Source organism: Trichechus manatus, unplaced genomic scaffold (assembly GCF_000243295.1).
Source record: "Trichechus manatus latirostris isolate Lorelei unplaced genomic scaffold, TriManLat1.0 scaffold00009, whole genome shotgun sequence".
NCBI classification, from domain to species: Eukaryota; Metazoa; Chordata; class Mammalia; order Sirenia; family Trichechidae; genus Trichechus; species Trichechus manatus.
The window spans coordinates 33,254,271-33,267,267 of record NW_004443945.1 but is presented as its reverse complement, the minus strand read 5'-3'; the positions used below and the strand labels follow the sequence as shown (position 1 = coordinate 33,267,267).

The 12,997-nt window shown below is 36.8% G+C and overlaps 1 protein-coding gene across 7 annotated transcripts in view; it reads right to left on the bottom strand.

Annotated features, from left to right (window-relative positions):
• Positions 1 to 6,279: 6,279 nt before the first annotated feature.
• RMDN1 (regulator of microtubule dynamics 1) overlaps positions 6,280 to 12,997 on the bottom strand; it is a 33,196-nt gene continuing 26,478 nt past the window's right edge. For 3 of the 7 annotated variants that reach the window (XM_023726099.1, XM_023726100.1, XM_023726102.1), the window contains exons 6-10: positions 12,007 to 12,062; positions 10,411 to 10,498; positions 9,036 to 9,066; positions 6,881 to 7,014; positions 6,312 to 6,404 (exon numbers count right to left, since the gene is read on the bottom strand). In XM_023726099.1, coding sequence (XP_023581867.1) covers positions 6,354 to 6,404; positions 6,881 to 7,014; positions 9,036 to 9,066; positions 10,411 to 10,498; positions 12,007 to 12,062 — 360 coding nt within the window. In that variant the 3' untranslated portion in view covers positions 6,312 to 6,353. Of the gene's footprint in view, positions 6,405 to 6,880; positions 7,015 to 9,035; positions 9,067 to 10,410; positions 10,499 to 12,006; positions 12,063 to 12,997 lie in introns of all 7 variants that reach the window. The other 4 variants (XM_004370792.2, XM_023726098.1, XR_002823090.1 and 1 more) reach the window with 4 other exon arrangements.

Sequence of the window (12,997 nt, the reverse complement as noted above, 5' to 3'; positions counted from 1 at the left end):
GAGGGCTCACACTACCTGATTTAGGAGCTTTTTATACTGCCACAGTAGTCAAAACAGCCTGGTACTTCTACAACAACAGATACATAGACCAATGAAACAGAGTTGAGAATCCAGACATAAATTCATCCACCTATGAGCAGCTGATATTTGACAAAGGCCCAAAGTCCATTAATTGGGGAAAAGACAGTCTTTAACAAATGGTGCTGGCATAACTGGGTATCCATCTGCAAAAACTGAAACAAGACCCATACTTCACACCATACACAAAAACTAACTCAAAATGGATCAAAGACAAATACAAAATCAAAAACAAGAAAGATCATGGAAGAAAAAATAGGGACAACACTAGGAGCCCTAATACATGGCATAAACACAATACGAACCATAACTAACAATGCACAAGCACCATAAGAAAGACTAGATTACTGGAAGCTCCTAAAAATCAAACTTAAGCTCATCAAAAGACTTCACCAAAAGAGTCAAAAGATAACCTACAGACTGGGAAAAAAATTCTTGGCCACGACAAATCTGACAGGCCTCTAATCTATAAAATCTACAAGATACTGCAAAACCTCAACAACAAAAAGACAACCCAATGGGCAAAGGATATGAACAGGCACTTTGCCGAAGAAGGTTAATTCAGGCTGCTAACAGACACATGAAGAAATGGTCACGATCATTAGCCATTAGAGAAATGCAAATTAGAACCACAATGAGATACTGTCTCAGCCCAGCACTACTGGCATGAATCAAACTGGAAAAAACAAATGTTGGAGAGGCTGTGAGGAGATCAGAACTCTTATGCACTCCTGGTGGGAATGCAAAATGATACAACCATTTTGGAAAATGATATGGCACTTCCTTAGAAAGCTAGAAATAGAAATACCATACGATCCAGCATTCCCACTCCTAGGAATATATCCTAGAGAAATAAGAGCTGTCACACGAATAGACATATGCACACCCATGTTCAGTGCAGCGTTGTTCACAATAGCAAAAGACGGAAACAACCTAGGTGCCCATCAACAGATGAATGGATAAACAAATTATGGTATATCCACACAATGCAATACTACACAACAATAAAGTACAATGATGAAGCTGTGAAACAGAGGAATCTGGAGGGCATTATGCTGAGTGAGTTTAGTCAGGCACATAAGGACAAATATTGTATAAGACCGCTATTATAAAAACTCAAGAACAGAAGAAAACATTCTTTGATGGTTACGAGGGTGGGGAGGGAGGGTGAGGGTTATTCACAAACTAGACAGTAGATAAGAATTAGTGAAGGGAAGGACAGCACACACTACATGGGAAGTCAGCACAGCTGGACTAAACCAAAGCTAAGAAGTTCCCTGAATACAGTCAAACACTTTAAGGGACAGAGTAGCAGGGGTGGGGGTCTGGGGATCATGCTTTCAGGGGACATCTAGGTCAACTGGCATAACAAAGCTTATTAAAATGTTCTGCATCCTTGTTTGGTGAGTGGCATCTGGGGTCTTAAAAGCTTGCAAGCGGCCATCTAAGATGCATCAATTGGTCCCAACCACCTGGAGTAAAGGAGAACGAAGAACACCAAAGACACAAGGAAAATATTAGCCTGAGAGACAGAAAGGGCCACATAAACCAGAGACTTCATCAGCCTGAGACCAAAAGAACTAGATGGTGCCTGGCTACGACCAGTGACCACCCTGACAGGGAACAGAGAGTTCCTGATGGAGCAGGGGAAAGGTGGGGTACAGAACTCAAATTCTAGTAAGCAGACTTAATGGTCTGAGACTGGAGGAACTGTGCAAAGCACGGCCCCTAGATTCTCTATCATCAGCCCAGAACTAAAACAATTTCTGAGGCCAATTTTTCAGACAGGGATTGTACTGGATGGTGGGACATAAAGTGATACTCTTGAGTGTGCCTCTTAGCTCAAGTAGATGCAAGAGACTAAATGGGCAGCTTCTGTCTGGAGGTGAGATGGGAAGGCAGAGGGTTAGGAGCTGGTTGAATGGACATGGGGAATCCGGGGTGGAAAGGAGGAGTGTGCTGTCACAGTATGGGGAGAGCAATTAGGGTCACATAACAATGTATGTATAAATTTTTGTATGCGAGACTAACTTGAAATGCAAACTTTATTTAAACTACAACAATAAACAAAGATTAGAGTCCATATGTCCGGCATGCATATCTTTAATAAAGTTTCTTGTAATTGTCTTGTGATGTATACTCATCTGACCATCTGTGGGCTACATTTCTGAAGACACTAGGTAATCTTTGCCAAAATGATATATAAGCTCTGATGTAGAAATTGCCTTTTGGGAGTCCATGAAGACAGCCAGTGTTGCTGTCAGACCCCCCTTGGTGTCACCTCCTAATCAACTCTTTCTGGAAAAAATAAAAAAAGAGTCCAAAAGTCACGTCTCCTAAATTCCAAAATTTCTTTCCCCAATCTCAACTAAGAACTCAATCAGATGATAATATTTTTTAGTGTTTATTGATACATTAAGTCCTTTACATATATTATTATTCTGATCTTCACAATTGCAAGAAGTTTGTGTTTTTTGCTTTTTAGTGATGTTCATGTTATAGATTAGGAAAGTGAGGCTGAGAGAAGTTATTTTTACAAAATCCACAGCTAGTCTACAACCTATGATTAGAAGCCTATTTGAGAAAATTTTGGCATCAAGAAGTTGACAGCTTTCAAGTTCTTATAGGATGAGGACCACTTAACCAAATTCAAGTTTCTTCTCACATCCTCAACACATATCCACAAGAGGTAATAAAATCACTGATAGCCCATACCTGTGACATGTTTAGAAGACAATACTAGACTTCTGTCTACATGTATGAGAGGAAATAAACATCCCAAACTAGCAGTCAACTCACACAAGAACAGAGTTAGGTGGAGATTGCACAGAAAGGGAATGTGATGAGGTCCTAGGGTTTATTCCCAGCACCAGTGGGCCTTACCCTGAGTAAGGAAATGCCAAACACCAGCACGAGACCTGGTGAATCAGGCTTCTGGGAAGTTAAAACGAAGGGACCTGGAAAGTGCACAGAATCAGGATCTTGGGGAAGGCACCATATCTGAAAGGGGATATCCACTGGTGGGTAAGGGTAAAAGGATAAAAAGATAAAAGCTCTATAAGGGAACCAGCAATTGCACTCCTGGGCATTTATTCCAGAAAAATGAGAACTTATGTCGACTTAGAAACCTGTACATAATGTTCATAGCAGCTTTAATAGCTAAAAATTGGAAAGCAAGATGGTTAAACTAGTACACTCATACAGTGGAATACTAGTTAGCACTAAAAAGGAATGAACTATTGATAGAACGAAGATCTCAAAAGGGCTTGTGCTGAGTGAAAAATGCCAATCTCAAAAGTCATGCTTTGATTACATTTATAACATTCTCAAAGTGACAAAATTATAGAGATGCAGAAAAGATTAGTGGTTGCCAGGGGTTAGGGATAAAGGATGGTAGGGGTGGAGGAGGTGGGTAGGTTTGACTATAAAGGGGTAGCACAAAAGATCTTTGTCATAGTGGGACAGTTCTGTATCTTGTGGTGGTTCCAAAAATCTACACGATAAAATTGCATAGAACTACACACAAGTGAGTACATGTAAGAGCTGGTAAAATCTGAGCAAGGTCTGTGGACTACCAATGTCAATTTCCTACTTTGATGCTGTACTGTAGTTATGTAAGATTTTACCATTGGGGAAAACTGGCAATGGGGTACACAGAACCTCTCTGTACTATTTTTTGCAATGTCCTCTGAAACTATAATTATTAAGTCTACAAGCTATCAGAAAAACTCTCCCCTGCATAAAAGGCTTTACTATTGAAAGATACCTCATTCACAAGACAGCTTATAAGAAGGTATTCTTAAAGCAAACGCTTCACTTCCTCCTATTTGATTACTTGCTATTATTGGTGACCCAACACACACACACACACACACACACACACACACGTCATACCCTCTGAGAAAAACACTCGAAGTCACTTAAGCAGAAAGTTGAAAATCAGAAAATTCCCAGTGAAAATAGTAAAAAAATACAAGACTAGAAACTTTTTAATACAACATGCTAATATGAATTAGGTGTAAATAAATAATTGCAGATTAAAAAAAATCCAAATCAGAAATCCAAAAACTCGGAATTGGATAAGCAAGATGAAGATGTGGAATGGCTACTAAAATCAGGGGAAAAAATGAAGACAAAAACATTGAGAATGAAGACTAAGTGTGTATGAAGAATACATACAACCAAAAGTGCAGTGAGAGAGGTAGGTGAAAAGAGCCAAGAAAATGAAAATGAAACAGAGGTTAAAAGAAAAATCAGAGACTGATAAATATAAAAGGCAAAGAAAATCCAATATACATATAATTTAAGTCTCTGAAAATAAGGCTTAACCAAACCAGTACTTAACAACTATTTCAGTGGTTTTCAAAATGTGATCTATTAGGCAAATCTGGAATGACACACGATCTACGAGGCAAATGGACTAGTCTCTTCAGAAAGTTATCAGCAGGAAAAAAAAAGGGGGGGGGATGGATTCTGGATTAATTGCAAGTCAAATGCAAAGTATGCTGTTTTTGAGTTCTGGTTTTTTGTTTTTTTTTTTAGAAGTATGAGACACTTGGGCACATTTGAGGAAATTTGAGTTCGGCTGGATATTAGATGATGTAAGAGAATTATCTTAGCTGTGATCATGGAATTGTGTTTGTTTAGGAGGATGTCCTTATTCTGAGAGGATGCATGCTGAAATATTTAGGGGTGAAATTTCATCACGCCTGTAACTTCAAAGGTTCAGAAATATATATATTAATATAAACACATATATAAATAAAGCAAAAGATTAACAATTGTTGAATCTGAGTGGTGTGCAGAAAGAGTTCACTACTGTTTTCCTTTTTGCTTGCAAATTTACGTGATAAAACAGAAAAAAGCAGCACATAACCCACACAGTTGGCTTCTAAGATTACAATTCCCAAATCCTTTGGGGAAAATCCACCTATGCATACACTCTCAGATCTAAATGGCGTTTGGGATATACAGTCATGCATTGCTTAACATCCACGATACGTTTTGTGAAATTGGACTTTGGGTGATTTGGACGTGCAAACACCCGGGCCTGTGGGGCACACAGGCCTTGAGGCCACAGTGTGGTGCGCACCTTGGGCAGCTCCCACTGTGGATGCCTCAAGAGCAAGTGCTAACCCAGGTCCCACCCAGTACACGGCTCTGCAGCCCTGCAAAGGTCACGGGAGGGAGGATCTGGGCATGGGCCCTGGCAGCAGGGGAGCAGTCCCAGTGACTTGTTGCCCCCTGCTCCAACCGGGCTTGCAATGCCTGCCAAACTTCGGCACTTAGGAGCAGGACTGGGCGCCCACTCCTCCCAGACGTAGGGGCGACTGTTCCCGCAGGTGGAGGGCAGCAGGGCGAGCCTGCTGCTGAGTCAGGCTACCGGCATCCCCCAGAGGGTGCACACCAAATCACAGACATATATGCTGTTGGACGTTGCCCAAACAGACGTTATGTGGCACATAATTGTACTTTTATGTTCTTCAGCTTGACTGCTAACCAAAAGGCCAGCAGTTCAAATCCACCAGCCACTCCTTGCAAATCCTATGGGGCCGTTGTACTCTGTCCTATAGGGTCACTATGAGTCGGAATTGACTCAATGGCAACAGGTTTTTTATCTGCCTACAAAACTTGTAACGTTGCAGTAGTGATACCCCAGCCTTAAGTAGCAGTCCCACTATTTAAAACAATTTCCATTTAAGATGTTGAGTTCAGTATTCCTTTCAATCTACTGTGACAACAGTCCACATTTTAAAAAGGAAACAACTCCATTTTCAATCCTCTCCTGACGACTTCTTTCCTTATGCAGGTTGGCTACAAGACACATCATTTAACTACTTTAAACCAAGAGCCCTCAGCATCTTAACCTTACACTGTACCTTCTCTTCAAGATCTCAACTTTGAATCAATCCAACTTGAAAATGCACTCCCCTCTTCCACAAAGCTTTCTTTCCTTGATCTCCCATCCTAATGTGATAAATCCTCCTTAGAAATTTCATACCACTTTATATTGCTGGTGTCTCCCAGCTGCAAAATAATCTGCCTCTGATTCATGGAGATTATCGCTATCACTCTTATGGCAGGTGTTTCTTTTGTTATTTGTGAAGAAACCTATGATTTTGTGTACTTAATCTGTTAAATGATCACAACATTAAAAAAAAAAAAAAAAAAAAAGGTAAGAAAGCAGACACAGAGCCGTTATGGTAAATGTATTTATAGTTTGATGAAAAGTGATGTTTATTAGATATTCATGTACTGTCTTCTCTGAAAAGTTCTCAATTCTTGACACTGAAACTTGTAAGCAACTGAGCAGCTTCAGTCTGGATCTAAAATGAAAAAATACATGTTATAAATAAGCAGTACAGCACAGAAATTAACTTATGAAATTTTTCATAAAGTGGAGTGTGGTTGCTAAGAGTTTCTAGGATAGGATATAATAATAATAAAATTTCTTGACAGTGACCAAATGAGACTCTTTCAGAGAACTCTTCCACGTCAGTACACATCCCTTGCCTTCTGTGTTTTGCAAATCTTACTTGGTTTGTCATATATGCCAAACAGGAGTAATTCTGTATTACAGCAAGTAATCTATAACATCTCTTTGGTGACAGTGACTATAAACATTTCCTATACAGAAATTAGTGTGAATGCCAATGAATTCACATTTGAAATGAATGCTGTTTTTTCCCAGCAATATCATGTATTTAGACAATCATGTTTTTAAAGAAGTTCTTAGTTCAGTTTTATTTAACAGTGCCCTCAGCGGAAACCTATCTGCCTTATTTTATTAGAGGTGTTTTACCTGTTTATCTTCCTCTGTGTGTGCCGGATAGTCCTTGGCTTTCAACAGCCAGAAAGCAGCAAGCTTTCTGTTCTGTATCTTCAAATATGTCTTTCCTAAAAGTAGTAAGTTTTTGCTATAGAAGTTTGGATCCACTGTACATAAGAAATAAAAATAAATTTACCTCAGATGAAATAATGTTACTTTTATTTTTAATGGTTTAATTTTTTTGGCCTGAATTCCAATAATAAATTCTATGTCAGTAAGTGATTAGGCTACTGTAATTTTTTTGTTCAACTATTCATATCTCAAAATATTTGTAAAATAATAATTACCACTTATTGAGTGCTTATTATGTGCTAAGCACTGTACTATACACATTTCTACTTTTCACAACAATTTGATAAAATAGGTATTATCTCCATTTTATAGACAAAAAACTGAGACTCCTGATAGAATGTAAGCTCCGTAGTATAATGATTTTCATCTGTTTTGTTTCCTCGTGTATTCCAAGTGCCTAGAACAGTGCCTGGAACATAACACGTACTCAATATCTACTTGCTGAATGAGTGAATAAAATCATGATGACCGGTCCTCTTATATACATTTGATCAACATTTACTGAATATTAAATGTATTTAAACATACAGAGAAGGATGAAACAAAGTCTCTGTTCTTTTGGAATTTATAATGAAAAGGAGAGACAAACAGGAACACAACTAAATGTAACGTTAAGAGTGAAAGGAATGCTTTACCAGATGCATAAACTTGAAAGTACTATGACAAATCAAAGACAAAAGCAACTCTAAGAGGTTACAAGTGGGCTGACTTGGAGGCTAAACAGAATTTTAACAGAAAAGCAGAGAACATTCTTGGCCAAGGGAAAAGCACAAACAAAAAGCTGATGAACCAAAGCACAGCACTGTCACTCTAACTTCATTACTTCCTGACACAGTTCCTCCTAACAACCTGGGGCCCGCTAAATTCAAAGTATACTTCTTCCTAAATACAATTTATGATTAACTCCATTTGCTCCTTAACCCAAAATTGTTTTCCTTCTTTTATCTGAATGTATTTGTGTGATACCATGTTGATATCCTTAGGCGTCCTTGGAGTTAAGCATACTGATTTATCTATTTACTCATTAATAATTTCAGCAAGTTTGCCAAGCATTTATTAGGTGATACAACTGTATGCCAGAAAGACAAAGTCTCCATCTCCCCTGAATTTTCAGTTTAGACATGTAAACAAATATTTATAATACGGAGTGCTAAGGGTCATGATGGGAGAAGTAAAAGGTGCTAAGGGTGTAAGAGAAGCATCTAACCCAGATTTCGGCCACAGAGAAAGGCCACCTTAAGGAAGTGACCTCTAAGGTAGGACCTGAAGGAGTGCTGGAGTTACTGAACACTATCTTAGCTCTGTGAGGGCAGGACCATGTCTTTCTCAACGTCCCCAACCCTTAAATCTCTAATGCTCTATCTTTACCTTGAAATTATACTTTTAAATCCCACTGAGAAAATGTCACTCATGTAAAATAGTACCATCGAGAGGATATCGATGGTTTTATAGGCTGTTTATTTCTTCAAAGCAAGAGTAACATGAAATTTTCCCCAAAAGACAGTATCTTCAACAGAACAAAAACTGGCCTGGTTTAAAACCAGAGAGCTCTCATTTAAATACCTCTAATTAGCTGTATAATCTTGAATTAGACAGTTAACCTGTCTAACCCTCATCTCAAACAATCTGTTGCCATCGAGTCGACTGTGACTCATAGGGACCCTACAGGACAGAGTAAAGCTGCCCCACAGGGTTTCTAAGGCTGTAAATCTTTGCGGAAGCAGACTGCCACATCTTTCTCCTGAGGAGCAGCTGGTGGGTTTGAACTGGGACCTTTCAGTTAGCACTCAAGTGCTTTCACCACTGTGCCACCAGAGTTCTAACAAGGAAAGGTGAATTATATAAAATAAAGGACCATTCCAAACCTGCAGCTCTAAATCCAGTGGCAACCTATTTCTTGCTCAGGTGATCTTTACTGGATAAGAACTTTAAAAATTGTTTTACTAAATACAGTGCAAAAAGAAGCACATCAAATAACTTGTTTTAAAAATCTCTTATATATTCAGCATTCATATAATCTTAACTATACTAATATGTGATACCAAAAATGTGTTACCTTGTTCTGCCCTGTGAAAGTAGCTTAGGGCCTGTAAAAAACACAAAGAGCCTAAACATGATGAAAAGGATTAAAAATACTTAACAATATAACAGTAAAAATTTTCTCAAAAGATCTCTCTATTCTTATATAAAATATAAGTAAATTAAATCACCTTAATAGTCAATTCTTCAACAGCAGATGTTAATATAGCCAAACTGAATTGAATTTAATCATCAGAGAAAGGATTATAATATATGGATCATTTCTGATAATAACTTCATTGTTCAGAATTTGTATCAAACTAGCATCATGTGCAAAGAACATTATCATGTAGAACTCAGCTGTTCTGACCTTTCTTTTCTCAAATCCTAACAGTGACTACTAGCAAAAACTACATATAATAAACTAAATTTACTCAGAGATACATAAGTTACCCCAGTGAATTTTATAAAGTCCTTTTTATTGAAATTCCTACAGAAAAATGTTACTGTGAGTCTGAAACTCTGCTAATTCCTTTTATTCCACTTCAACTACTGTCTTTATAATGCATTATCTGATGACAATTGGTTTCTTAAAAACAACTGATTTGTTATAGTAGTGCCAATTGTGTATCTTTTTTCCTTAGAATGCATGCTCTTTAATAACAATAAATATTTCCCAATTGTGTTCTAAGTATACAAATAAATGTTCTTCACATCAATTTTTATACTATTGTTGCTGCTGGGTGCTGTGGAGCTGAATCTGACTCACAGTGACATATACCATCCCAGAAAAAAAAACAGCTCCTTCCTATGATACAAGTATTGGGAGTGTCTTTTCAGTTACCTATTTCCTTATTCTAAAAATGTTCTTTGTGATGAGTAAACCCAAAATGTTTACCCAGAAATGCCTTTCAAACTGTATTTTTAACAGGAAAATCAAAAGGCCTTTAAAAAATGAGAGAATGTGAGCCTTTCATACTCACTTTTTACAGAAACAGTTATGATTAATGTTCCTTTACCAATGCAATCGTATCCTTTACTTTTTCAGATAAATGACTTGTTATCATGTAGAATGTGCCTAAAACATGCTAGGTAATAGTTGCTGTATTTCTCATTCTTTTTGACTTTTATATGGTGTAAATTTCAAACAGAAAATGAAAATAAATTTTAGCCATGGCCTATTTTAGCTGGCAATAAACCAGAATTGTCAGCCACTCACCTAAAGCAAAAAAAAAAACAAAAACTCACCAGTCATGGATAATAAGTATTAAGCCTCAGTGACAAGACAGATGAATAGAAGCATAAGTAACTTGCTCAAGTCCCTCACTGAATCAGACTCTCAGATGTGGGACACAGTAGAATGGTGCCGCAGTTTAGAAACTGTACTAACTTAACAAAGGACATCACATTACCTCCTCATAGGTGGAATTAGGAGGAGTTGCAAACAGCATTTTCGCAATTTTTCTTTGATACCAAGGCATCTCAGCAAATGTGTAACACCTGTAGGGAAATAACATTTAAATTGCAGCTTCTTTGTTTTCTCTTAAAGAGAGCTAAGCATCTCAATTAAAAAAAAAAAAAAAAAAACCAAACCTGTTGCCACTGAGTCAATTCCGACTCATAGCGACCCTATAGGACAGAGGAGAACTGCCCCATACAGTTTCCAAGGAGTGCCTGGTGGATTCGAACTGCCAACCTTTTGGTTAGCAGCCATAGCTCTTAACCACTACACCAGGGTTTCCAAACATCTCCACAGATACTATAAAAGGAATTTTCTCCGGCTGTACTTCTGAAAATTAATACTTTACATGATATCCAGTAGGTTAATAATCATACTGAATTATCTAGAGACCGACGTATATCTATCCATCAGCTGGGGGCTGTACTTTCCGATTAAGTGTAAACAGTAAGCAATAGTAGTAATGATGACACAGTATATCATCCACCATTTGAGTGCTCACTTTGTGCCAGTTGCTAAAATAAGTGATTCTCTCATCTACTCCTTACAACCACGATAAGATTATCACCCGTTTTTCACAAACTCTTTTCTAAAAACAAACTCAGAGAAGTAAAAAACTTAGTCAAGATAAAGAACAAAGCTAAACATGATATGCATAAATAAAAACAGCAACCAACACTCTAAGTCTACATTTTTAAAAGGGTGAAGCGAATAATTAACATCCATGAATTTTTATACCTTTCTGAAATAAGTAGGAAAAAAGTGTTGGATCTCTGATCAGGGTCTGAACTCTACCATTCATACGTCTGATCACTGGTATCTGAGTTATGACTGTCCTTCAATTATCATCAGTCCCAGTAAGTGTTTTTTAGTTTAGTGTCCTTTATCCTACAAGGTATTTGCCTCTCTTTTAAAGGAGTCTGATACAGGACTGTTTACACTGTTACCCCTCTTAGAAGGCAATAAATATTTAGCTCTGCAGTCTACACAAAAGAAAACAGCGGCCAACCTGTCTCAAGAAAGACTCTTAAACCAGCAAGCATTTAACACACTGATGCACCCTCATACCAGCAAAATAATGGTCTATGTTTCATACAAGGTCAGATAAAAACAGAAAGATACAGAAAGTCAAATTATATTGTTCCTTAGAATCTAGTCAAGACTATACTGACACACTTTGAAGATGTAAAGACCCTCTTAGGTTCTCCTATGGTATTTACTATATTTAGATTAATCCAATTTAATTTAGCCTGATAACTAAGAATAGTGTTTCCCAACAAAGGGAATTTAAAGGTCTAAGTTATATGCTTATCTGAGTACATTTTTCTAAATGATACGAGTAACAACATGATCACAAACAAATTTAGTATTTTCTAACAATACATGCAGAGGTGCTAGTTAACTTAATGGATTTAACACTTTAGACTGTGCCAGATAATATTTTTAAATATTTTACGTCTTTTTTATATACTATAAAATATTCATACATACTACAAAATAAGATCATACTAAGTATCACTGAAGTATTTATTTAAAGAAATTTTCTTACCAAATACCCATAAGGTGAATTGAAGTAGCATCTTTAGGGTTCAGTTCAATTGCTTTCTAACAAGAAATGAGAAAATTGATACTTATTTTCTGAACATCAGTAAGTGCTTTACTATGTTTGCTGAAGAAGCCATGATTAAAAAAATAGTAATAATATAACCCTGCATCTCAATTCTTCTGTCATAATTAACATCAACTTTCTTCTTAATTCTTAGAGTACATTCATTTCACTATGCTATTAACGACTTGTACCAAGATTACTATTCCATAGGGCTGAGAAACTGACTGTAGAGTTTATCAAGATAAGAAAAAATATGAAAGATATAAATGAAGCTAACTATGAAAACAATAATAATTTATAGATCTCAATGCTTCTTTCTTCCAGATTAAAAGAAAACAAGAAAATCTTTTTTTGGCAAGTTCTATACAAATACTGAACAAAAAGCATTCTGTCCTAAAAGAGGAATAAAAACTACATAATAATTTTAGAAAGTTTCTTTCTGTATGCAGGATTTTGTTCAACTTTCCCATCTGTACTTACCAAAGGAAAAATACTGTTTATTCAGAGAATATATTAATTCATAGAATTATATACAATGTAAAATATGTGGATAACATCTCCCTATTTACTTTGTAAAAGTCCTACGTGAAAGTCCTATGTGAATTTGTGTAAAGCATAAACTACAGAATTAAAGACTTCACTGTTTAAATTTTAATGCCTTAAAGAAAATACTCTCCCTTTATCTACCAATTAATGTTAATCTCATTAAAATTAAAATTTCTTAAAAAATCAAGACTTCCTAATGTATGCTTTTCTGTAAACCCACATTTTCATTTTCAGTTTGGTATTGTAAGGTATACATTTTCAAATATTTATAATGGTTAACAGCATGGGCTATAAAGTCTGACTGCCAGGGTTTGAATCACGGCTCAGTGCCCTCTAACTTGCTGACCTTGGCGTATTCTGTATTCTCATTATACCTGAGTTTGTT